Source organism: Bubalus kerabau, chromosome 3 (assembly GCF_029407905.1).
Source record: "Bubalus kerabau isolate K-KA32 ecotype Philippines breed swamp buffalo chromosome 3, PCC_UOA_SB_1v2, whole genome shotgun sequence".
Taxonomy (NCBI): Eukaryota; Metazoa; Chordata; class Mammalia; order Artiodactyla; family Bovidae; genus Bubalus; species Bubalus kerabau.
In genome coordinates, this window is record NC_073626.1 from 158,103,360 (window position 1) to 158,130,822 (window position 27,463).

Genomic DNA, 27,463 nt, shown 5'->3' on the forward strand with positions numbered 1-27,463 from the left:
ACCTTTCTTTTTGCCTCAAGCTTCAAACTGGCTCATCACAGCACTGCTTTCTTTTTTTTTTTAAACCTCATTATTTTTTAACCATCAAAGATTTTTATTTCAGATGTTTACTTTTCAAAATACTACTGCAAAGAACACGTATCTTTGTTTAACGGTAAAAGAATATGTACAGGATGGACTGCCAACAGCAGAACTGCCCAGTGAGTTGATGTAACTTGGATTTGATACTTAGGCTACTCCACCTTAAAAGAATTTCAAGCCAATGAATGGGGCCAAAAGGACTGATGAGGAAGTAAGGAGCTATTTTGATCACAAGGGATACCACTCAGAGGCCACCACTTCCCCTGGGCTCTCTCCTTTCTGCCAAGAGGAAAACATATACTTTGCTGAAGGCTGCCACAGTCTATTTAGGCAGAGATTCCTCAAAGCTCAACAGCCTCCTCAATTTCTATGCTCTCAGTCCAGCTTTATATATTAAATAACAAATTAAGAAAATGAATGTGTCTTCCATTTTAGAAGTGTAGCTGTCCATAGGCAACACACATGACATCACTATTGGACTGAGAAAAGAGTCAAGGGGTTCCATGGGAGAAAATGGGATAGGGAGGACTTGCCGAGCCTTGGCAATGCATTAAATCATATCTGCAATAATTCTACATAGATTATTTCACTGGAACTGAAATGTCTAGAGATCTTACCTTCCATTACTAATCTGCTGGCTCTGTTGGGTATCTGCCTAGCCTCTTCAGTTTAAAATATCTGAAATATCTCCCTTGATCTCTGGAGAAGGAAATGGCAATCCACTCCAGTATTCCTGCCTGGAGAATCCCATGGATAGAGAAGCCTAGAGGGCTACAATCTGTGGGGTCGCAAAGACTTGGACATGACTTAGTGACTAAACAAGCAGCCCCTGCTCTCAGTCTGCTGCTGCTGCTGCTGCTAAGTCACTTCAGTCGTGTCCAACTCTGTGTGACCCCATAGATGGCAGCCTAGATTCATCTAATATTACATTATTCTGGATCTCCCTTGATGCCATATCCTATTGCCTGCCCTCCCAAATCCCTGCTTATGTCCAGTTCTTGAAGCTACAATCACCTGGAGGTGATGTTCAGAAACCTCTATCCACCACCATCAAGGGGCCAGGTGTCCTAACCAAATCAGAGGAATAACTTTATACCGGGGGTGAAAGTTCTAGGTTATCACATCTGAAGGACAACAGCTGTCAACACGGTATATGGATGGCTTCCCTGGAGACTCAGTTGTAAAGACACACAGGAGGTTCAATCCCAGGTCCGGGAAGTACCCCTGAAGAAGGAAATGGCAACCCACTCCAGTACTCTTGCCTGGAAAATTCCATGGACGGAGGAGCCTGGTAGGCTACAGTCCATGGGATCGCAAAGAGTTGGGCACGACTGAGCAACTTGACTTGGCTTGGCCTGCAGAAGAAAACGGCAACCCACTCCAGTATTCCTGCCTGGGAAATCCTATGGACGGAGGAGCCTGTCGGGCTGCAGTCCACGGAGTTGAAGAGTCAGACACGACTTAGTGACCGAGCTCGAGCACAATGTCACGTACTGAGAGCAGCACTGGGTGCACAGCAAGTGCTCCACTGATGTCAGCGCCGCTGGTCTCCGATCCCTCTTCCCCAGGCACCTTCCAGTGTGGTCACTAGTTTCCTTTACGTACTTCATTATATGGGAGAGGCTGGACAGATTAGTCAACTTTATGGCCCATCAAATGGTTACATACATTCGGGTTTACATGGCAGTCTCTTGCAAATTTGGTTAGTGTTAGTAAAATCCTCGATGATGGTTCATCTGTGTGGCAAGTTGGCTGAGTCACAGTGCCCAGATATTTGGTCAAATATTCTGGCTGTTTCTCTGAAGGTATTTTGGTGTAAGAGATTAATATTTAAATTATCATACTGGGAGTAAAGCAGGTTACTCTCTATAATGTGGATGAAGTCAAAGTCGCTCAGTCATGTCTGACTCTGCAACCACATGGACTATACAGTCCATGGAATTCTCCAGGCCAGAATCTACTGGAATGGGTAGCCTTTCCCTTCTCCAGGGGATCTTCCCAACCCAGGGACTGAACCCAGGCCTCCCACATTGCAGCCTGATTCTTTATCAGCTAAGGAAGGAAGCTCAATGTGGGTGGGCCCTACCTAATCACTTGAAGGTAGTGATTAAAACAAAGATTACCCTCCTCTCTGCAGGAAGGAATTCTGCCTTTGAACTTGAATTGCAACTACCCCTAAATCTCCAGCCTCCCCCATCAGATGCTGACTCACCAAGCCTCCACAATTGTGTGAACCATTTCCTTTAAACAAAAAAATGTAAATAAATAGGTAAATATGATAGAATGATAGAGACAGTAAAATAGAGAAGTAGAGAGAAATAGATATAGGGGTAAATACACAGATATAGAGATATAGATACACACACACACATCCTCCTGCTTCTGTTTCTCTGAATAATATGCCCCCTAAGTTGAAACAGCTCTGTGTGCCCTGAGAAAATCAAGTGCACAGACCTGCAAAGCTGATCACTAGATCTGGGGCGGAAGTGACACACCCAGGGTATCATAAGCCTGTGAGATTTGCATGAGCAAGCAACCAGGCCCCCTGGCGTACATGCCCATCATGTTGACCTAAGAACAGTTGTGAAATTGAAAGTGGGTCCTTACTTTGATGAAAGCAGAAATTCTAACTGCATGGCAAATAGAAATCAGTTTGTCCTTGTATTGAGTTGAGAGGAAGGAGACGCAGGAAGAGCATAAAGGAGTTTTCTGCATTAACACTAAATAAACATCTAGACTAGAAAATACTTGACTCTCAGGGATATGAAGAACCGAAAGTACTCATCTGAAATCAAGCTTGCCTAACTGAACATTAGACACATTGTTTTTAATGAAATTAACCAATAAATAGGTTAGACACATTAGGCAGAATTTTGTTGAAACAAACCCTAAATAGCAGATACCTTGAAAAATTAGACACACTGGTATTTTTTGAAGAGGGAAATAAGCTGGAAAGTGTTTTACAATCTTCTGTATAAAGTTCTAGGGCCATAGACTTATTTTACCACATGATTATTTTTGCTCCCATTTAAAATATAGAACAGAGACAATCATATAGCTATCTGCCCTAAATCCTCACATCTTGTAGCTCTTCTTCTCCTCCCCAGAGGGAAGGGCATCGAACCCTGAGTCACAAGCCCATTTCTGGGATGCTATCAGGAAAAGAAAACCTCTTAGGGTCTCTCTCTCACATTCTGTTTGTTTTGTTTTGTTTTTGGCTGAACAGGGTCTTAGTTGTGGCATGCAGGATCTTTACTTGTGACATGTGGGATCTAGTTCCCTGACCAGGGATTGAACCTGGGGCCCCATGCATGGGGAGCTCAGAGTCTTAACCACTGAACCACCAGGGAAGCCTCTCTCACTTTTTTTAAATAAATAACTCATCTATATCAAAAAACTGCTGTGAAAATCCAGGTATTCTGTGGAGGAGTCTCCCTGACTCTACACAGGCAGGTATTTCTGATGATCTCAATTGTTCAAGGAAAAACCAAAGTCATCACAGAAGTAGTTCACTGAAGGCTTAATTTGCTGATAATCCCTCATGTTTCAAATTTATAACTAGTTAACTATAACTTTAAAAAATACAACTTGAGGCACTTGGATCACAACAAACTGTGGAAAATTCTTCAAGAGACAGGAATACCAGACTACCTCACCTGCCTCCTGAGAAATCTGTATGCAGGTCAAGAAGCAACAGTTAGAACTGGACATGGAACAACAGACTGGTTCCAAATCGGGAAAGGAGTACGTCAAGGCTGTATATTGTCACCCTGCTTATTTAACTTATATGCAGAGTACATCATGCAAAATGCCAGGCTGGGTGAAGCACAAGCTGGAATCAAGATTGCCGGGAGAAATATCAATAACCTCAGATATGCAGATGACACCACCCTTATGGCAGAAAGTGAAGAAGAACTAAAGAGCCTCTTGATGAAAGTGAAAGAGGAGAGTGAAAAAGTTGGCTTAAAGCTCAACATTCAGAAAACTAAGATCTTGGCATCTTCATGCGAATAGATGGGGAAACAATGGAAACAGTGAGAGACTATTTTCTTGGACTCCAAAATCACTGCAGATGGTGACTGCAGCCATGAAATTAAAAGACACTTACTCCTTGGAAGGAAAGTTATGTCCAACCTAGATAGCATATTGAAAAGCAGAGACATTACTTGCCCACAAAGGTATGTCTAGTCAAAGCTATGGTTTTTCTAGGAGTCACGTATGGATGTGAGAGTTGGACCATAAAGAAAGCTGAGTGCCAAAGAACTGATGCTTTTGAACTGTGGTGTTTGAGAAGACTCTTGAGAGTCCCTTGGACTGCAAGGAGATCCAACCAGTCAATCCTAAAGGAAATCAGTCCTGAATATTCATTGGAAGGACTGATGCTGAAGCTGAAACTCCAATACTTTGGCCATCTGATGCGAAGAACTGACTCACTGGAAAAGACCCTGATGTTGGGAAAGATTGAAGAAGGGAGGAGAAGGGGACGACAGAGGATGAGATGGTTGGATGGCACCACTGACTCCATGAACATAAGTTTGAGTAAGCTCTGGGAAATGGTGATGGAAAGGGAAGCCTGGAGTGCTGCAGTCCATGTGGTCACAAAGAGTTGGACACAACTGAGCGCCTGAACTGAACTGAAGCCAACTGAGGCAGCTTTATGGTTTCTGTTTCTTCTCAGGCCTAATTGCTTTATGCAAGTTGTAGAAAAACTAATGGAGAGATACAGCTCTTATCATCAAATGATCCTGCACATGAGCACCAATAAACATGTGGTCTGCCTTCTGGAAATTCACCAGCACAAGCACGGTAACTTAGGAAACCCAAAAATGCAGCCACTTGTTACTGCGACAGTGAAGTTCTAGTAATGGAAAGAGATGGACAGCTCCCTGCCCTTCTCCTCCAGGCACTGCATCTTCCTGGAGGTCCCCAAGGCATTGTCCATCTTCTCTGTCACTGACCTGTCAGTACTCCCAAGGTGTATTAGCTACTACCTTTCTGGAGCTCCAAGGAAAGGAGGCCAGTAAGGACAATCTAAGGAACAGGAATAGAAAGAGGGCCTGGCCATTACACGTTAGCATGTGGATGCTCAGGGAAAAAAACAGAACTAAATTCACATACAAAGAGCTCTCCCAGTCTTCTGATCCTCTATTTCTCTTCCATGGACAAGTGGCTCAAAAGGAGGCTCTGCTAAGACATCAGTTTCTTCTGGGCTTGTAACCCTAATGCTAATATTCAGTGGTGGTGAGTGGCCCACAGCTGCAACTGTCTCTATCTGGATGTGAAAACTGATCAATCTGAAGTCATCAGCTGTTTCATTGATCAGTGTGGAGGTTAAGAAAGGTGATCTTACTAACAAGTGTTGGTGAGGCTGTGGATAAATTAGAACTTTCATGCTTTGCTATTGAGAAAATAAAATGGTACAGACGCTGTGAAAGAGTATGGTGATTCCTCAAAAATTAAACACAGAATTATGCTATGATCCAATAACTCCACTTCTGGGTATGCACCCAAAAGAATTTAAATCAGGGACTCAAGCAAATATTTGTATACCCACGTTCATAGCAGCATTACTCACATTGGCCAAGAGTTGGAAGCAACCCAAATGCCTGCTGACAGAAGAATGCATAAACAAAATGTGGTTTATACATACAATAGGACTTCTGCTGTGGCTCAGATGGTAAAGCGTCTGCCTACAATGCAGGAGACCTGGGTTCGATCCCTGGGTCAGGAAGATCCTCTGGAGAAGGCAATGGCAACCCACTCCAGTACTCTTGCCTGGAAAATCCCATGGATGGAGGAGTGTGGTAGGCTACAGTCCATGTGTATTCTATACACACAATAGAATGTTATTCAGTTTTAAAAAGGAAGGAAATTCTAACACATGCTACAACATGGATGAACTTTGAGGATCTTAGGCGAAGTGAAGTCAGCCAGTCACAAAAGACAAATACTGTATGATTCCCTTAATACGAGGTACCTAGTATAGTCTCATTCATAGAGACAGAAAGTAGAAAGGCAGGTTTCAGGGGCTGTGAAAGGGTAGGAGGGAGTTATCGTGTAAGGGATATAGAGTTCTACTTTGGGAAGATGAAAAGTCCTGGGGGTGGATGGTGATGATGGCTGCCCAAAAATGTGAATGTACTTAGTTGCCACTGAACTGACATTTAAATATGGTTAAAATGGCAAATTTTATGTTATTTATATTTTACCACAATTTTTTTAAAAAGTGATCATACATCCCAGCTTATCTAGAGCAGTTTCAATTTCTATCTTTGGCCTGGCATACTTGGCTCAGTGGTAAAGAATCCACCTGCTAATGTAGGAGACTCAAGAGACACAGGTTCGATCCCTGGGTTGGGAAGATCCCCTGGAGTAGGAAATGGCAACCCACTTCAGTATTCTTGCCTGGAAAACTGTATCACAATAAACTGTGGAAAATTCTGAAAGAGAAGGGAATACCAGACCACCTGACCTGCCTCTTGAGAAACCTATATGCAGGTCAGGAAGCAATAGTTAGAACTGGACATGGAACAACAGACTGGTTCCAAATAGGAAAAGGAGTATGTCAAGGCTGTATATTGTCACCTTGCTTATTTAACTTATATGCAGAGTACATCATGAGAAACGCTGGACTGGAAGAAACACAAGCTGGAATCCAGATTGCCGGGAGAAATATCAATAACCTGAGATATGCAGATGACACCACCCTTATGGCAGAAAGTGAAGAGGAACTAAAAAGCCTCTTGATGAAAGTGAAAGTGGAGAGTGAAAAAGTTGGCTTAAAGCTCAACATTCAGAAAACAAAGATCATGGCATCCGGTCCCACCACTTCATGGGAAATAGATGGAGAAACAGTGGAAACAGTGTCAGACTTTATCTTTGGGGCTCCAAAATCACTGCAGATGGTGACTGCAGCCATGAAATTAAAAGACGCTTACTCCTTGGAAGGAAAGTTATGACCAACCTAGATAGCATATTCAAAAGCAGAGACTAATTACTTTGCCAACAAAGGTCCATCTAGTCAAGGCTATGGTTTTTCCAGTGGTCATGTATGGATGTGAGAGTTGGACTCTGAAGAAAGCTGAGCGCCGAAGAATTGATGCTTTTGAACTGTGGTGTTGGAGAAGACTCTTGAGAGTCCCTTGGACTGCAAGGAGATCCAACCAGTCCATCCTAAAGGAGATCAGCCCTGGGATTTCTTTGGAAGGAATGATGCTAAAGCTGAAACTCCAGTATTTTGGCCACCTCATGAGAAGAGTTGACTCATTGGAAAAGACTGATGCTGGGAGGGATTGGGGGCAGGAGGAGAAGGGGATGACAGAGGATGAGATGGCTGGATGGCATCACTGACTTGATGGACCTGAGTCTGGGTGAACTCCGGGAGCTGGTGATGGACAGGGAGGCCTGGCATGCTGCAATTCATGGGGTTGCAAAGAGTCGGACACGACTGAGTAACTGAACTGAACTGAACTGAGGAGCCTGGTGGGCTATATTCTGTGGGGTCACAAAGAGTCAGACACAACTGAGCGACTTCACTTCCCTTCACTTCAACACCCATTTGATTAACACCCATTCACTTTGTCTTTGACCAAAAAGATTCCACTGAAGCTCTTTCTAAGCTCAAGACAGAGATGGCAGCAAGTGTTTCTGTTCAGAGATCTCCAGGTCATACACACAGACTGAACTACCATCCCAATTGCCCCACTCTCAATGCCTTGGACAGATGGTCAAAGTCTCTGATCTTATGTGTCAAAACCCCTTCTTCATAGGGTTACTGTGAGGCTTGAGTTTTTGTCTGGAGCACACACATTAAGAAGGGCGCTTCTGCTCAGCACCCAGCATGAACCCCCATAAATATTATTACCTAGAACACAGACGGTAAGACGGCTTGATTCTCAGATCCTGAGTGTTTTTATTCTCTCCCTCTCTAACCCAAACAGTCACTAGCAAAGTCAAATAAAGAATGCTTGTATGCCTGGATGGGAGGGGAGTTTGGGGGAGAATGGATATGCATATGTGTGGCTGAGTCCCTTCACTGTTCACCTGAAACTACCAGCATTGTTCATTAATCGGCTATACCCTAATACAAAATAAAAAGTTAAAAAAAAAAGAATGGTTACATTAAACAATCTGGATCATCTGCATCCTAAACAAAGAGGCCTTTTGAGAAGCCCAGAATTATCTAGAGAATCACTTCCATTTTCCACTGTTATTTTGCTCCTTGACGCTTGACTTAAAACTTACAGTCCTATCACCAACTGTAGCCAGTGTTCACCCACTTGCAGAGAAGTCAGAGGGCCCGACCAGAGCAAGCCCCACTCAGCAAGTGAAGACTTGGAGGGAGTCATGCAGAGCCCAACCAGAACATCCCCGCTCCAAGCGCTTCCAAGTGATGTGGCTGGTACCCAATCAACTCAACCCTCTCTCCACCTCCTCACATCCTCTGACCAGATATTCCACTTAACTCTCTTTTGTCCTTTCTTTCAGTACCAGGGATATGACAGGCTGAGCGTATAATCCAGACGTTGCACACAAACCCCTGGGAACATCTGTCACTCTTTTCAACATTTTATAGGAACTGTTTACATGCCTGGCAACACTCTGCCAGCAGGGAGTCCTGACACACAGGAAGAACAAACAAATTGTAAACAGGAACATTTTATGTTTTTGCCTGTAAAGTTTTGAAAAACAATAACATATAGCCCATTCCCTGGGGCTCAGCAGAGGGAGATTTTCAAGTTTTCACAGGATTCCTTGAGCCACATAGCATCTGGTGTTCACGTGGCTCCTGCCAGCGCATAAACACTACTTCACTCAGTGATAGAAGTTCATCATCAGAACGAGGTACGTTTCCGAGCGCATAATTATTTAACAGATTTAAAAACAAGCCTAGCACTTCTATCACCGATTGTGCCAAATAAACATTACCTATTTTGAACCAAAATAGTCCTTAATTGTTATTTATGACAATGGTTTGATTTTCAGCACTCACATTCTTAATAAAATATGTATTTTTGAACAGAGTAAAAATCTTAAAGCCATGCACAAACTCCTAAAAGATCTATTACTGAACCATCGAAAGAGGCACCAAATAACAAGACAAGAGAACACTAAACAAGATGAAGAATCTTGGAACTAATAAAACCGAAACACTTGGCTGGAGTCTTAACCAGCTGTACTTAACCAGTCTTAACCAGCGTGTAGATCCATAACGTGGGAAAGGTGGATTTTGACAGGGACCACTTTCTGAACTTCGGTCACAATCCCCAAACCAAACACAGTTCTCATCCCACTGATGTGAGACTGCTTTTCACATCACTGGTTTCAAAAAGTCACAGAAATAGACTCTGGATAGATTCCGCCCGTGCATTCTGAAATCTTCATGGAATCACAGACAATACCTAGTCCTCTCTTACAACTTCAATCATGGTGCTCATTACATTTTACGTCTCTAGATTCACAAAGTCCAGATTCAGATCCTGGCTCCACATTTCAATGGTGTGGCCTTGAACAAGGTGATTCAAAAAGAAGTAACAATGGCATCCACCTCACAGCTGTTGTGTAGAGGACTTAATGTATGTCAAGCAGCTGAACAGTGCTTGGCACGGTTTTCATTATTATCTTGGAGGGCAGGGTGGGTCAGTATGATTAGAATTATTTATAGAAAACAAATAAATAAGGTGCAATGATATTTCATTAACCATTACTAGGCCCCCTAGAATACAGAGTGTTATATGAAGTATACAGCTAGGTTAATGAGAATGAACATAAGGACAATGATTTATTGACATGATTTTGTGGTTGTTTACTATTTAAAAAAGTTTTTTGGTGGTTTGAAATGTGGGGTGTTAGTCCCCCAACCAGGGATTGAACACATGCCCCTTCCATTCAAAGCACACTGGACCGCCAGGGAAGTCCCTATTGTTTCTTAGTTAAGCATAAAATATTTTCCAAAATTAAAGACAAGAGCAAAATTTTTCCACTACTTGGCGGTCTGTAAATGTGTCAGTTCTTCTGCTGTATTCAAGCTTTTGAAGGTTTGCGTAAATGAAAGTGGATTGTGTTAGAATTAAATAATGTTACTATTTTATTTTCTGACACTGCAAGTAACTTTAAATTCAGGCCATGTTTCATTATTTGCCCTCCTATATATCATCTTTTCTGATTTTTTTTCCACTTTGGGACAACACTGCAAATTTAGCCTTAACTATACTCATAGCCCTTCTCCCACCAGCTCCAGATTCAGTAAGGGAATGTAGGTGATACATACACTGTTTTGAAATTACTCTTCAATTTTCAGAGAATTCCAAGTACAGACGTTCCTAGGTTTTTCACGCTATTGCTGCTCAAGGAAAAACATAATGTTCAATTTTCCTTAATGCCTTGCTTGAGTTTCTAAATCGTCCTCATGCAAAAATATCTAGGGTTCCTTATTCCTTAATAGGTGGAATTTGTTTTTCTCTCAAAAAACTAAAATGCTCTATTTTATTAAAATTTGTGCCAATTTTATCCTGCATGAAAAAAAAAATAAGCAATAGGTACACCCACCACCAGCTTTCTACTTCTACCTTCTAAATTCACAGTTAGTTCATTTTTCAATCCTATTGAACAAAGTAACAATAATATTGAATAGTAGTAGTCTATATTCTTGTCTGGAGAATCCCGTGGACAGAGGAGCCTGGTGGGCTGCTGTCCATGGGTTCACACAGAGTTGGACACGACTGAAGCAACTTAGCATGCATGCATGCATGCACTGGAGAAGGAAATGGCAATCCAATCCAGTGTTCTTGCCTGGACAATCCTAGGGATAGAGGAGCCTGGTGGGCCATCTATGGGGTTGCACAGAGTCAGACACGACTGAAGCGACTCGGCAGCAGCAGTCTGTATCTTAAACATTAAATATATAGCCCATAAACATATTTTGTTTAGCCGACACATGTTTAATCTGAGCTATCATTTAATAATCTGAACATTTTATATGTAAATTTAGGGTTTTAGTTTCTCTTAAAAATTCAGAGTTCTGGCACTTCCAGAGCCACAGTCTCAGCAAGGCAAACAGCTATCTAGAGATCAGCAGCTGCTCCTCTTAAACACTGTGTGAATTTCCAGTGCTAGTCAGTTCTGCACCCTGAAGTGTTTTTCCTAGGTTCTTCCACAAAGGAAGCACTAAGACAATTCCTACAATTTAAATACATGTGTACTCTTTGATCCAGTAATTCTATACCTGAAAAAGCAACTAAAGATCATACAAGTATATATGGATACCCACTGAGGCATTGCTTCTGTTCCTAACAACAAAAAACCTGAATCAACCTAAATAACAACAGGGACTGTCTGAATAAATGATGGGAAATCAATGCAAGAGAACAGAGAGCCCCTCAAAACAATAAGGGAAATCTACACTTGGTGAAATGGAAATATGTCCAAAATATATTATTAAATGGAAAAAAAACAAAGTACAGAATGATATGTAATATATGATCCAATCTGTGTGGAGAATGATGCTGGGAAAGACTGAGGGTAAAAAGAGAAGGGGGCGACAGAGGATGAGATGGTTGGATGGCATCACTGACTCAGTGGACATGAGTTTGAGCAAACTCAGGGAGATAGTGAAGGACAGGAAAGCCTGGCGTGCTGCAGTTCACAGGGTTGCAAAGAGTCAGACACGACTTAGCAACTGAACAACAATCCTTTTATATGCATATCTTACTTTTGGGAGAAAATAAACTTTTTTTAACCACGTGTATATATATTCTTGCCTGGAGAATTCCATGGACAGAGGAACCTGGCGGGCTACAGTCCATGGGTCGCAAAGAGTTGGACACGACAGGACAACTAACACTTTCACCTTCTTTTTCATATATTATGTATGTATGTACAGATGCTGCTGCTGCTTAGTCACTTCAGTTGTGTCTGACTCCATGCGACCCTATGGACTGCAGCCTTCCAGGCTTCTCTGTCCATGGGATTCTCTAGACTACAGTACTAGAGTGGGTTGCCATGCCCTCCTCCCGGGGATCTTCCCGACCCAGGGATCGAACCCAGGTCTCCTGCATTACAGGCAGATTCTTTACCACTGAGCCACCAGGGAAGCCCATATACCTTAAAATACATACTTTATAAACACCTTTATATGTGTAGGGCCTCCCTGGTGACTCAGCTGATAAAGAATCCACCTGCAATGCAGGAGACCTGGGTTTGATCCCTGGATTGGGAAGATCCCCTGGATAAGGGAAAGGCTACCCACTCCAGTATTCTGGCTTGGAGAATTCCATGGACTCTATAGTCCGTGGGGTCACAAAGAGTCGGCCATGACTGAGCGACTTTCACTTTATGTGTATATGTGTGTATATATGTATGTATACACATAGATATAGTGTGTTAGTCACTTCAGTCATGTTTGACTCTTTGTAATCCCATGAGCTATAGCCTGCCAGGTTCCTCTGTCCATGGAATTCTCCAGGCAAGAATACCGGAGTGTATAGCTATTCCCTTCTCCAGGGGATTTTCCTGATGAAGGGATTGAACCCATGTCTCCTGCACTCCCGGCAGACTCTTTACCATCTGAGCCACCAGGGAATATATTTGTATATATATTTTACACCTAAAAAGAAGGAAGCACTATGAATAGACATTTCACATCATTTCATCATCATCATCACATCTTCATGTTGTTGACCTGATGGCCTGTCCTGGTTGCAGGGTTTCTTTCTCTAGAGTTAAACTTGACTTTACTTCTTAGGCAAGCCTTCTGGAAGGCCCTTCACACAGGCCTTCCAGAGCAGCACAGAATGACACAATGGCCTCTTTGGAAGCTGTGCTTATTCAGAGCGATTTGCAGCTCACATTGCCTCCTCCACTATTCTTCAATAGCAAAGGTAAACAGGGCAGAGAAGCTGGAGCTTCTCTGAGAGAGCTGCCAGGCCCAGTGCAAACACCCTTCAAGCCCCTTTTCTAGTTGGAATGAGACCCTGTGGGGGAAGAGAGAGAGGAGTACTATATGTTTCATTTCCCTATTACAGTCACAGCTTTGAAAAGAGTGTGGAAAGAAAAGGACCAAAAGAACTGGTTCCATTCTCACCAGCAGAAACCCTAGCTGGTCAGCCCCGTACAGTAGGGTAAGGACTATCTCTTCCCATTAAAGGAAAAACTAGGTCATGCATGCGTTGCCGTCCATATGCTCAGGAGGGGCAGCCAGGACGGCTGTTCCTGGCCTAAGCAGCCTGTACAATGTCTTTCGAACGTTACCAGTGGAGGAGGGGATTGCAGCGGGGATAAGGGAAGCTGGGGGTAGCAGGTGCACGGCCACTAGTAGGATGCTGGTGGTGGTGGTTTAGTTGCTAAGACATGTCCGACTCTTTTGTGACTCCATGGTCTATAGCCCGCCAGTTTCTCTGTCTATGGGATTTTCCAGGCAAGAATACCAGAGTGGGTTGCCATTTCCTTCCCCTAGTCTTTGACTTAAGCCCTGTGACCAATATTTTGTAGAAGTGGTCCTCAGCAAGACCCCACAGCCAATAAAGGATGCTCATCAAAGCCACTGGGGGACTCTTCAGCTACCCTTCCCCAAGGTCTTAAGAACCAGAGGCAATTGTGATTCCTCACTTCTAAGTCTACCTCTATCCCCGTAAGGTACTCCAGGTCACACCAGAATAAAAGGACTGGGACACGTGGCTCTTCTAAAAGTTATTGGGACTTCCCTGGCAGTCCAGTGGTTACAACTCCTCACTTCCACTGCAGCAGGTAGGAGACTGATCTCTGGGCTGGGGAACTGAGATCCTACAAGCCATGTGGCCCCCCAAAAAAAGTTATCATATCCTGCTACAGTATGTTTTGGAGAAAAAACAATAATCAAAAATATAAAGAAACCTACATAAAAAACAGACCTCCCTTGCCATAACTGCCCCATACACACACGCTCTGGTACTTTACTTCAAAACAAGAGCCTGACGTTTTAAATCTCCCTATTCTTCTCAATTACTGTAAAATACAAAGGAACACACAAAGTCATATCTAATATAGGTATCTACTCAGAACTAACAGTTGAACACAGAGGTTAGAAAACTCAGGCTGTATTATATGAAAAAAAACACCTATAATATAACATTATACTGTATTGTTATAGTATATAATACTACTTTTGAAAAAAAAAGAGAAAATAAAATATGATCCCTTTTGCTGTTTTCTCTTAATTTATGAAGTCATCTCCTTTTCAATAGTCTAGTGTTCCTGTATCAATAACTTTGATTAAAAGTCCATTAAGAGTGATTTCAAGCCTCATTACACAAATCATCTCAAATACGCCAGATACACTATTTGATCAATAAGCACAATTCAAGAAGATAAAACAGAAAAAAAAAAAAACAATTAAGGCTCCATTAATTCAAAACTGGGGATAATGCAAAGTCCTCTCCAACCTTCAGTTTGAATGCTGAACTGCAGCTGGCCAAACAACTGGAAAGATTAGACATGGACTGGTTAAGCTATTTAAGACCATAAAGTATCTTAATGATCTGAACAGCACTGCCTTGCTTTTTCCATACAGTTGTAATTTATTATCATTAAAGCAACAATTAGAAATCAGTCTTATCTGTGTATTAAGCAGGTATACCAAGACCAGCTATAATTCGTGACTAGATGCTGCTAAAAGACCTGCCCTTCGTTTCACACATATCACGCTTCATTCTTTTCTCTACTTCAAGCTGTTCTTCTCTGTCATTGCTCTTTTGCTGTGCATTACCATCTGCACATAGCAAGATCTCAAAAGCTGCTTACCTCTGAATCTTTGGCCTGCTGATTACGAACGACAATCAGGTTGTACAGGATCCTGTCGTCGTCTGCCTCTGTGTGGGACACGTCGTGAGGCATGCTCCACAAATTCTTTTCATCATCCCTGGCCAGCGTGGCTCCAAACGAAGAATATGGATTGCTACCACTACGGGATAAGAAAAGGGGGTATAAGGGCTTTGTAATACATATTACATGTAATACATACATCAGGCTTCCCTGGTGGCTCAGTGGTAAAGAATCCACCTGTCAATGCAGGAGACATGAGTTCAATCTCTGGTCTGGGAGGATACACATGTCACAAAGCAACTAAGCCCAAGAGCCACAACTATGGAGCCTGTGCTCTGCAACAAGAGGAGCCGCACACCACAACTAGAGAGCAGCCCCTGACTTCCACAACTACAGAAAAGCTGTGCAGCAACAAAGACCCAAAATAATCAACTAAATATATATATATATGCCACATGTAAGTAACATATAAATTAAAATATATTACGTATTACATAATGTAATGATAGCTTACGGTGAACAGTGCCACTGGATTCGTGGTCCCCAAAGGAGTAGATTTAACCCTGGGACCAAAGACAGGTCTCAGTCACTCAGAGCTTTGTATGCACAATTTTATTTAAAGTGACAGGACAAAGAAAGCTTCTGACATAGACATCAGAAGTGGGTAGAAAGAGTACCCACCTCACTAGTTTAGCAGGGCATTATATACTTTTCTGCTAGCTGCTGAGAACAGAAAAAAAAAAAACCTCAAGGCTGTGAGAATTTTGTCCAGACTGTTTCCCATAACATACGTCCTAGGATGACATCAGCATGAGATTAGCCAGAAGAAACAGGTTAACTCAGAGCTCAAGGCAGTGAAAGTTTTTACCCAGATTTTCTCCCATAACATACATCCAAAGCTCAAAAAAAGGCAGGTCCTTGAACAAGAGATACTGCTGCCTATGAGGCCTACTTGTCTAAGGCAAAAGAATGTGAAAAAGAAAAAATGTTTATCTCTTCCTTAAAGGGGCCTGAGGCTTGGACTTCTTATCAACCTGCCTGTTAACTCTCCTTAATGCTTGCTCCTTGGAAGAAAAGCTATAACCAACCTAGACAGCATATTAAAAAGCAGAGACACTACTTTGCCAACAAAGGTCTGTCTAATCAAAGCTATGGTTTTTCCAGTAGTCATGTATGGATGTGAGAGTTGGACCATTAAGAAAGCTGAGTGCTGAAGAATTGATGCTTTTGAACTGTGGTGTTGGAGAAGACTCTTGAGAGTCCCTTGGACTCTCAAACCAGTCAATCCTAAAGGAAATCAGTCCTGAACATTCAATGGAAGGACTGATGCTGAAGCTGAAGCTCCAATACTTTGGCTGCCTGATGAGAAAAGCCAACTCACTGGAAAAGACCCTGATGCTGGGAAAAATTGAAGGCTGGAGGAGAAAGGGACGAGAGAGGATGAGGTGGTTGGATGGCATCACTGACTCAATGGACATGAGTCTGAGCAAGCTCCGGGAGTTGGTGATGGACAGGGAAGCCTGGTGTGCTGCAGTCCATGGGATGGCAAAGAGTCAGACACGACTGAGTGACTGAACTGAACTGAACTGAACTCTCTCAGTAACATATAATAGTTGTGGTGGGAGGGTTCACCTGTTGTGGAGCACGGTGGCGCTAATGATAAAGAACTTGCCAGCCAATGCAGGAGGCTAACAGATAGGGGTTTGATCCCTGGATCAGGAAGATCCCCTGGAGGAGGGCACGGCAACCCACTCCAGTATTCTTGCCTGGAAAATCCCACGGACAGAGGAGCCTGGTGGGATGCAGTCCACAGGGTCGCAAAGAGTCAGACACGACTAAAGCAAGTTAGCATGCACACACAACATATAAACATATATTCCAAGCAAAAGAATCTGCACTGATTTTAATAATGAAGCATAACACAACAGAACAATTAAAAGTCACTTTTAAAACAACAGAGGACAACTAAAATAGGATACCTGGCAGAGGTAATTTTACCATGTTAAACATGAAATTTATCATGAATACCCTGGCAGCTAAGACAAAAAAAAAAAGGAATTTCAATGAGGAATACAATGCTCATGTGATTAAAAGGAGCAAACAATTCATACAAAGAGATGAAACTTTTACTGGTTCTGAATTCAAGGAAATAAGAGTGAATTCAAAGTACAATGGTTTGTATTAATATTATCTATCAAATTCCTTACAACAAGAAAATTAAGGAATAAACATGCTCATCTGAATACTTTCAATAAGCAGTACTGGATGTTGAGTAAGGATTTCAGGAGCCACATGCTGACACTTGTGTCATGATTTACCCTTGATGAGGCCGTATCTATGTTTACGAGGAGCTGAGTGGCAGAGTGTCATACCTAGGACATGCTTATACAAAGACCTGGTTAACTTCTGTGGGACTGGTCAGGTCGGTCATGCTGGGGTCATCCCCTTCATCTGACGCTAATAATATGTACAAGTCCCTGACTCCACATTACTCACAGGGCTTATAAAATTGTGAACAACACAGACGTGGTCCCTATCCTTGGACCTTGGAGTCTAGGGAGGGACAGAGAGTAATGAATGATCACATGACAATATAATTAAAAACAGTGGTAACTGCTATAAAGGGGGAATTCAGGGAGCTGTTAGAGGCAGTGGGGGTAGGCACTAGGTAGGCGTTGTGAAAAAGGGATTTAAATGAGTTTTAAGCTGAAAGACAAGAAACAGAGTTCCAAACAAAGGAAATGGCATGTTCAAAGGCCCTGGGGTAGACTGAAGCAGGGCCAAGGTAGTAAAAGAAGGGGGCTGTTGGCTCGTGAGTGAAAGAGAAGCTGAGGAGACAGCTGGGGCCAGATACTCTTGGCTCTGTAGGCCGTGTTTTCTAACATTCTTTAGAAATGTGGTCTTTATTCCTAGGAGCTAGGTAAGATGCAGAAGGGCTTTAAAACAGGACTGCAATGTGACATGAACAACATTACACATTTAAAGATTTTTCTAACTTACACAAAAAAAACTAAGAACATGGCATCTGATCCCATCACTCCATGGCAAATACAGGGGAAAAAGTGGAAACAGTGACAGATTTTCTTTTCTTGGGCTCCATCACTGTGGACAGTAACTGAAGCCATGAAAATAAAAGACACTTGTTCCTTGGAAGAAAAGCTATGACAAACCTAGACAATATATTAAAAAGCAGAGATATTACTTTGCCAACAAAGGTCAGTATAGTTAAAGCTATGGTCTTTCCAGTAGTCATGTACGGATGTGAGAGTTGGACCATAAAAAAAGCTGAGCACCAAAGAATTGATGCTTTTGAACTGTGGAATTGGAAAAGACTCTTCAGAGTCCCTTGGACTGCAAGGAGATCAAACCAGTCAATCCTAAAGGAAACCAATCCTGAATATTCACTGGAAGGACTGATGCTGAAGCTGAAGCTCCAGTACTTTAACCACCTTATGTGGAGAGCCGACTCATTGGAAAAGACCCTGATGCTGGGAAAGACTAGAGGCAAAAGGAAAAGGAGGTGGCAGACAATGAGATGGTTAGATAGCATCACCAACTCAAAGGACATGAATTTGAGCAAACTCTGGGAGACAGTGGAGGTCAGAGAAGCCTGGCATGCTGCAGTCGACGGGGCTGAAAACAGTCGGACACAACTCAGCGACTGAACAATGACAACAACAAAGAATACTCAAATTCATCAAGTCAGAAAGTACACTGGGGACTTTCCTGGTGGTCCACTGGCTAAGAATCCCAACTCTCAATTCAGGGGATTCAGGTTCTATCCCTGGTCAGGGAACTAGATTTCAGATGTTGCAACTTAAGACCCGGCCCAGCCAAATAGTAATTTTTTTTTTTTTTAATAAAAGAAACTCATTGGTAGATGAGAAGGGCCAGGAGTGGGAGGAGGTGGGGAGCGGGAAGGGGGTCTTAGTGCTTAATAGGGATAGAGTTTCAGTTTAGGAAGGTGAAAAATCCGAGAGATGGATGATGGTGAGAGTTGTACAACAATGTGAATGTGCTTAGAGCCACTGAACTGTACAGTTAGATATAGTTAACACGGCTTCCCTGGTGGCTCAGATGGTAAAGCATCTGCATGCAATGTGGGAGACCTGGGTTCGATTCCTGGGTCGGGAAGATCCCGTGAAGAAGGAAATGGCAATCCACTCCAGCACTCTTGCCTGGAAAATCCCATGGACAGAGGAGCCTGATAGGCTACAGTCCATGGGGTCGCAAAGAGTTGGACAGGACTGAGCGACTTCACTTTAACATGAAAGTAAAAGTCGCTTGGTCGTGTCCAACTCGTTGCAGCCCCATGGACTGTACAGCCCATGGAATTCTCCAGGCAAAAATACTGGAGTGGGTAGCCTGTCTCTTCTCCAGGGGATCTTTCCAACCCAGGGATCAAACCCAGGTCTCCCGCATTGCAGGCAGATTCTTTACCAGCTGAGCCACAAGGGAAGCCCAAGAATACTGGAGTGGGTAGCCTATCCCTTCTCCAGCAGATCTTCCTGACCCAGGAATCGAACCGGGGTCTCATGCATTGCAGGCAGATTCTTTAACTGAGCTATCAGGGAAGACCATGGTTAACATAGTATGCTTTATATTATGTGACTTTTACAATTAAAAAAAAAAAAGATCTTTCTGGCTACAGCATGGAGAATGCTTCAGAGGGGTGAAGAGTGGACCTGAGGGATTCATTAAGATGGAACTGAAGCAACTCAGGTGAGACAGGATAGGTATTACGCGCATAATCCAGCAGGAGAGGGTAGAAGCCCTCTGGCTTTTCACTTGCACGGTGAGTGATGCCCTCGTCTGAGGCAGAGCTACAGTGCCCCACAGCCACAGGGTGGCCAGCACATCTGCAGGTGTGATGGGAGGGAATGGCAAAGGAGGACAGACAGTGGGCGCCTGATAAGCAGACAGCATCTGGGAAGGAAGGATAAGAGTAACCGACAACTGGGCTGAAGGTAATGTTAAAGCTTAAACCAACATGAAATATTCAGAAGTTGGCACTAAGGAGATGTTGCAACAGAAAGCAAAGTTTGGGTCTCCAAACTGGTGTTCAGCACAGGAACCCTCCCAGCTAGGGATGGACTCCAGCACTTGAGTGATGAGGTCTGGGTCAGGCTTGGGAGAGCCAACCACGGCCCGCTCATGAAAACTGGGACAGAGAGGGGATGGGAGCTTGGAGCCAAGGTCTACAGGAGGCCAGCTACCTGAACGGATATTGAAAAGTGCTCTTGAAGTCTCTCCAGTTCAGAAGTGCAGGGGCTGAGACTGGATAGAGCGATCAGAACTACAGAGAAGGAGCGACTTTCAGGGAGTAAGACACAGATCAGCCACAAGATTGTCAGAAATGCCCTGTTTTCCCTTAGCTGCCTGACACCGCAAAAGCTGAACAGAGAGACTCACTACTAACTCCTTTTAAGAATGATGAGCCAACAAACAGGGAGGCAAATGATGCCTTGGTGCCCATATGAGCTTTACCAAGCATGTCTATCTCATTCATTCATTCATTTATTCAACAACTGTATACTGCTACTGGGCTGGATGCTCTAGAAACTCACAAATAAACAGGGCATTGCCCCTGTTGCTGGTGTGACTATAATGCAAGGAGGCAAGTGAATTTTAGGTGCAAACAGAAAGTTGTAGGAACAAAGAAAGAGAGACACATTATGTGTGATGAGAAGGAAGTTGAAGACAGGTTACATGGAGTAAATACTAACCCAGACCTGAGGACTACATAGCCTTTCTCCAGGAAGAGAAGCAAAGGGAATGGTGTTCCTGACAGAGGGAACACCACCTACAGCGTATGGAAACTCAAAGTGTCCGCAGGGTGGGGGAACTCCCAAGTGTTCACGCAGGGCTGACCACACAGGCTCCCAAGGAGGGAAATGGACAGACAGGAAGAAAAGGACATTTGGGGTCTGCTGGAGTTCAACTTTTGTTCTGGGAACGGTGACAAGTTATCGAAGCGATTTTGAGCCTTGTCAGGTCTGAGTTTTACAGCAACAACTCTCGATAAAGAAGGAACAGGGCTTAGGAGGCTGTCACAATCAACGGTCACAAGAGGGTAGGTGTGGCTTTCCTGCCGTGGTCTTTGAGTTCCTAGTGTCGGGGGCCTCGGGGCCACTGTGGGGGAGCGGTGGGGCAGGAGATGAGCAGGGCTGCTCGGCAGAGAGAGGAAGATGCTCATAAACCAAGCACAACCACAACAGCTGGTTCAATCTGTAATTTGTACGAGTTACAGAGAAGATTCCTTTGGGGCACAGGAAAGGTGGTATTCTATTGCTACGTCAGTCCACGTTTAATTCGAAACATTTTGAGATACTGGTTGGGGCACGAGTGAAGGAGGGCGCGGGCTTGAGAAACAAGAGGAGGGAACAGCAAGCATGGGTTCCTGCAGCATCAGAGACTCAGTCATGGCTGCCCTATTGACCCCAGATGGGTGACACGGAGGTGGGAGGAGGGGAGTCAGTGCTGACCACGTGAGGGTGATGCCTTTACGGAGGACGGGAGGAGCCACAGCTGACCTGCACACCTGCAGGACACGCAGAGAGCACTCAGGATCTGGGCTTAGGATCAAGAACAGGGCAGGAAACCTAGATGTGGGAGAAACGCTCATGCATCTCCATCACCGCAGAAGCCAGGGGACCAGAGGAAGCATCTGGGAATGAGGAGGAAGGAAAAGGAGGGAATGAAGAAGGACCTCAAAGGAATGGAAAAGGAGACTACAGAGAGCAGGAGAGCCCAGGGAGCGAGAATGCTGGACAAAGAGGAATTCTCCAGAGCAGGCGGCACCGGACAGCATCAGAGCGTGAAGAGCATGAACTCCAACGTCTTTATGCCCAAACAATTTTGCGGCCAGTAAAACCACACAGCACTTTACTCCAGGCCCTCCACACTCTATCCCTCCCTCTGTACAACCATCTGAGGTCACAGGGGGGCAGGTGACAGTGACGCTATCCCACTTGGCAGATGGGGACGAGACTCCACAGTTGTTTGACTTCTCCCGGGACAGAATGGTCCCCACCCTCCAGCACAAGGTCCTTGATGGGACATCTCTAAGCACCCACAGTCATAGAGTTCATAGAGTGCGTCCAAGTGCTGTGATGGGATGGGTCCTCAAACAGCGGCTCAGATACTGACTCCAGGTGTGACGTGGTTCCCGACTTCCCTGGGAAGCAAATTCCACTGGGACTTCTCAAGGCATCCAAACCCCGGGGGCACAGTTTTCACCAGGGCAGTACACATCCCTCTCAGATCCTGAAACCTGAGTTACATTCCAGAAACTCAGTCTTTCATTTTTCCCCAAATCTGTTTCATTTGTTTGTCTCAACAAGTTGAAAGGTTCCACTCCTCTAAGGTAGGGATGAAAAGTGAAAGTGTTGCTGGGTCGAGTCCAACTCTTTGCGAACTATGGACTGTAGCCCGCCAGGCTATCTGTCCATGGGATTTCCCAGGCAAGAATACTGGAGCAGGTTGCCATTTCCTTCTCCAGGGGATCTTCCCAACCCAGAGATCAAACCTGGGTCTCCTACATTGCAGGCAGATTCTTCAGCATCTGAGTCACCGGGATGTACTCAGTATTTCTTCACAACCCACATCACCTGATGGGGGCGGGCACAGAGAAGCTGCTTTACAAGTACTTTTAAAAGTTACAGAGCTGTGACCCCGATGTACTAAAGGAAATCCCAGACATAACTCATTACAAGTTCCCTAATGCAGGAGGTTTAGACATTAGCCAGAATCCACTTGAATGGGTGTGTGCTTAATCACTCAATTGTATCCGACTCTCTGCGACCCCATGGACTCTAGCCCACAGGGCTCCTTTGTCAAATGGAAATTTCCAGATAAGAATACTGGAGTGGGTTGCCATCCCTTCTCCAGGGGATCTTCCTGATCCAGGGATCGAACCTGAGTCTCTTGTGTCTGCTCTGGCAGGCAGATTCTTTACCACTGTGCCACCTGGGAAGGTGATAAACAGCATCTGACCTTGAATAATCTAGCCACTTTTGGCTTCGTAAGCCACAATTTCCTGGCTTGTTTTGAGAAGATTATGACAAGTGCCTTCTTGGCCAGTCTCTCCCTGTTGTTTAGTAGCTAAGTCATGTTCTTCTCTTTGCAACCCCATGGACTATAGCCTGCCAGGCTCCTCTGTCCATGGGGTTTCCCAGACAAGAATACTGGAGCAGGCTGCCATTTTATTCTCCAGGGAATCTTCCCAACTCAGGGATCAAATCCACGTCTCCTGTATTGGCAGGTGGATTCTTTACCACCGAGCCACCAGGGAAGCCCCTTGGCCAGTCAGTCCTACCCTCTCACCATCAGTTAATCAATATTTCTCTGTCTTCTCTCTCTTCTCCCCACCCCACAAGCACACACACACACACACACACACACACACACATGACTCCAGCCAACATCTAACAGTACCACCCATCCTTAACCTAAAATCCCGAAGGCAGCTGTGTAGGAAGGTCAACACTGGCCTGCTTGGATGTCTCCAGACAGGCAGTGCCTCTCCAGCATCCCCTAATTAGGAGCAGTGCTCCCCTGACAACCCCAGAGTCTCAGACTCTGCCTGCCTAGTCACTGATCCTCTCCCCAGGGGACAATATAAAACAAGGGAGAGAACCAAGGGCTTCTGCCCCAGGGTGAGCAATGACTCTCATCCGAGTGATGCTCTCAAGCTCGGGATCTGGGCGGTTGTTCTCCTCTGCAGAGCAGCCCCCTAGCTCCACCTGGCTGCCTCCCTCACTTGGACCTCACTCCCACCACCTTCTTCTTATCTATTCAAGTTACAAACCTGGTTTCTTTGAAGGCCTAGAGAGGTGGGGGCACACCACTAAATAAATCATTAAGTTAATAATTTCACGAAAACACCAATCAAGGTAAAAGTGAACGAGGGCTTGAACTCATAGAGAAGGACCTGTCAGACCAGCCTGGTTCCCAAGATCCCTGCTCCCCATTCCTTTCATCCTGCTCCATCACCCAGGCAAGGCAGTATCTGCTTTGTTTTAAAACTTTGTACCCTTAGTGTGGAGAGTCCAGAGTGAAGAAAAACCTAAAGCGAACTAAAGCAGCAGCTCGGGAACCTCTGTGCACGCAAGCCTGTGGGATCTTTGTGTAAACAGAACTCCGTGCGAAGGCCCTGGGGTCTGGGACAGAGCCTAGGATGACAGACGGCAGGGAGAAGAGGGCACTGGATCGGAGCTTCATTCTCCCGCCCTCCGTCCCCTGTGAAATGATCTCTAAAGGTTCTGAGGAAAGTGAGAGAGCCCGTTTTGCCCCTGGCCGCCATCTGCTGATGATAAATATTTTATGAACTTCGGGCATCTGAGAGGTGACTCTGAAGTTACACACGAAACGAAGCAAAGGCTGCTTTTTCTTCCAGAAGGTAAGATAAGCAAAGTTTCATCTTCCATCCCCAACTCCACTGAGGATGTGAGGCCAATCCTCTCGGGATTCTTTTCTTCCAGTACCAATAGGGCTAAGGGAGACTCCAGGCTTAGAAACATCAGTATTAATCCAATGTTTGAACATGATTGAACCCCAAGTCTAAACATCGTCCCAAGGATTCTGGCACTTTTCTCAGTGTTTAAACACTTGGTCTCATGACATCCTTCAACAGCAGAGGTATCTACCTTCTCAATATGTAAGAAGAAAACTCCGGGTGCTTTTCTGGCCCCTCTTGCTCCCTGACATGCTCTCACCCTTCATGCCTTCCCATCCCAAGGCTGAAACAGAGTCTCACATCATCACGGGTTTCATTCACTGCTTTAAAAGCCTGAAGATGGTTCTGACAAGAAGTCTGTGAAGAAGGCAGGGGAAGCCTGATTTTTCTGCCAGATGAGGAAACACTGGGGCTCGGGAAGATTAGACTCAGCCCTTGGTCTCTGCCTTGTTTACACTAACTCCTCGTCTCATGGCTTTAAATGCCATCTTCTTGAGGAAGATTCTCAAACCTGTAACTGAATCCCCAGCTCAGACCACGTTCTTAAGTCCCAGACTCCTGCATGGCCTGCCTTCTTCCCTTCTCCATGAGGATGCCTGGTTCACAGCTCAAGTTCAACATGGTGCACCAAGCCGCTGACCTTCCCTCCAAACCTCCCCACCAACAGTCTCCCCACCTAGAAGATGGGAAACCTATCCTTCCTCAGGCCAAACCCTTCAAGTCATCCTTGGCTCTCTCACTCCCAACATCTAATCCAACAGAAAATCCTATTGACCATACATTAAACAAATGCCCATCTCTACCAGTACCACTCCTCAGGTCAAAGAAGAATTCCTGCAATTTTTTTTTTCCACTGATCTACCTTTTTCCAGGTCTGGAAGATCCCATGGAGAAGGGAATGGCTACCCACTCCAGTATTCTTGCCTCAGAAATCCCATGGACAAGAGAAGTCTGGAGGGCTACAGTCCGTGGGCTTGCAAAGAGTCGGTAGGACACGACTGAGCGACTAACGCTTTCTTTCACTTTCACCTTTTTCAATCACTGTCTCTACCAATTCTCTTCTTAACACAATTAAAGTGATCTTTTCAATATGTCAATCAATTCCTGTCACCCCTCCCTCACAACCCTCCAGGGGCTCCCATCTGACATAGAACATAAGCCCAGGTCACACCGTGGTCTATAATCCCCACATGACATGCCAGCCACTCTGGTCTCTCTGCTGTTCCCTGAACCCACCAGTCACGTGGCCATCTCCAGGCCCTTGCACTGGCTGACCCTTCTACCTATGATAGTGCTCCCTCCCCACCCCGACCCCTATATCCACATGCCTCGCTCCCTCCCCTCCTTCATATCACTGTTTAAATAGCCCTTCTTCAATGAGGCTTACTCTGACCAATCTATTTAAAACTGCATGCATGCTCTCCTGCCCCGACTCGATTCATGGGGTCTACATCCCTGGGCTGGGGGAGGTGCAGAGCAGATGGTGGTTTCTGGAATCAACTCCCTGCAGATACCTAGGGATGACTGTATTTGTTTACCTTCTGATTTATTTATCAATACTATGTTTACTGTTTGTTGTGCTCCCCTAAAACCATAATAAAAGCCCCTTGAGGATAGAATCTGTATCTCTTTTGCTCAATGATGTTTGTGGAGTGCTTAGAACAGGACCTGACACTTAATGGATACTCAATTTGCTGAATGAATGAATGCTGGCTTCCCAACATCAAAGGGCTCTGAATGGCAGAAACGAGGCTGGAATCCCACTCTCCAGACTCACAGACAAGCTCTTAACATCTTTGAGCTGTTTAAATTCATGAAGGTGGGGCTCAGTCTTCCAGAGGAAGGAGACAGTAAGCATATATATTCATGTCTGGTGGTGATCAGCCTCTGAAGGAATAAGGGCCAGAGTGAGGGTGAAAAGTACTGTTTGAAAGAGTGTGGTCAGGGAAGATCTTTCTGATAAAAGAACTTTAAATAGAGACCTGAATCGAGGGAGGGAGTTTCTCAGGTAAGTGAAGAAAGAACACGCTAGGCAGGGAGGGCACTAAGAGTGTATCTGAGGACCGGAGGAGGCCAATGTGACTGAAGAATGAACAATTTGCCACTTTGTGCTGACTTTAAAATCTATACCGTGTGTAATAGCTCCAAACTGGAAACCACCCAAAAGTCCACCAACAGAAGAATGGGTGAACCAAAGGGAATACACTATAAAATCCACTAACAGAAGAATGGGCCAATCAGTGGGAAAACACCATCAAGCAGTAAGAACCACCGACTGCATGCCCCAGCTGGGGCCGAGCTCACAAAGTCAAGCACACACACAGTTTGATCCTACGTATGTAAAGTTTAAAAGCAGGCAAAACTAAAGTCCATTTTTAAGGTGCATACATAGGCGGAAAAGCTATCAAGAAAAGCAAGGAAATGACTATCACAAAAGTCTAGATATAATCAGGAGTGGGGGGGTGGGGTTGCCCACAGCTATCTCTTGCCTTGGGTGGTGATTATAGGAGTATCCATCTCGTAGTTGTTCTTTTTTTAAAAAAGTTTTTTGCTTTTTTTGTTTTTTTTTTTTAATGTGGACCATTTTTAAAGTCATTATTGAATTTGTTTCAATATTGCTTCTTTTTTATGTTTTTGGTTTTTGGCCACCAGGCATGTGGGATCTTAGCTCCCCAACTAGGGATTAAACCTGCACCCCCAGCATTGGAAGGCAAAGTCTTAACCACTGGACCAGCAGGGAAGTCCCTGTAGTTGTGTTTTACACTGTATATGTGCTTGTATATTTTCAGTCTTTGATATACAAACACAAGATTTTAAAAGTTAAGAAAAAAATAATGAGAGGCAATACAGCAAACTCTTAACTCCTTTCCAGGCAGTACAGGGGTTCTTTAGATATATACAGTCTCACCAAAATTATTTTCCAAAAAAAAAGACACCAAAGAACAGAGTGCAGGGCCTATTATTGGCTGCAAAATAAATATGTACTGTTGTTATTCAGTCACTCAGTTGTGTCCGACTCTTCACAACCCCACGGACTGCAGCATGCCAGACTTCTCTGTCCTTCACTATCTCCCGGAGCTTGCTCAAACTCATGGCCATCCAGTCAGTGATGCCATCCAACCATCTCAT

At 44.4% G+C, this 27,463-nt stretch overlaps 1 protein-coding gene across 3 annotated transcripts in view; it reads right to left on the reverse strand.

Moving 5' to 3' along the window:
* Positions 1 to 27,463, reverse strand: part of MREG (melanoregulin) — a 68,970-nt gene that overhangs the window by 34,569 nt on the left and 6,938 nt on the right. For all 3 annotated transcript variants that reach the window (XM_055573403.1, XM_055573404.1, XM_055573405.1), the window contains exon 2: positions 14,857 to 15,016. In XM_055573403.1, coding sequence (XP_055429378.1) covers positions 14,857 to 15,016 — 160 coding nt within the window. The remainder of the gene's footprint in view (positions 1 to 14,856; positions 15,017 to 27,463) is intronic.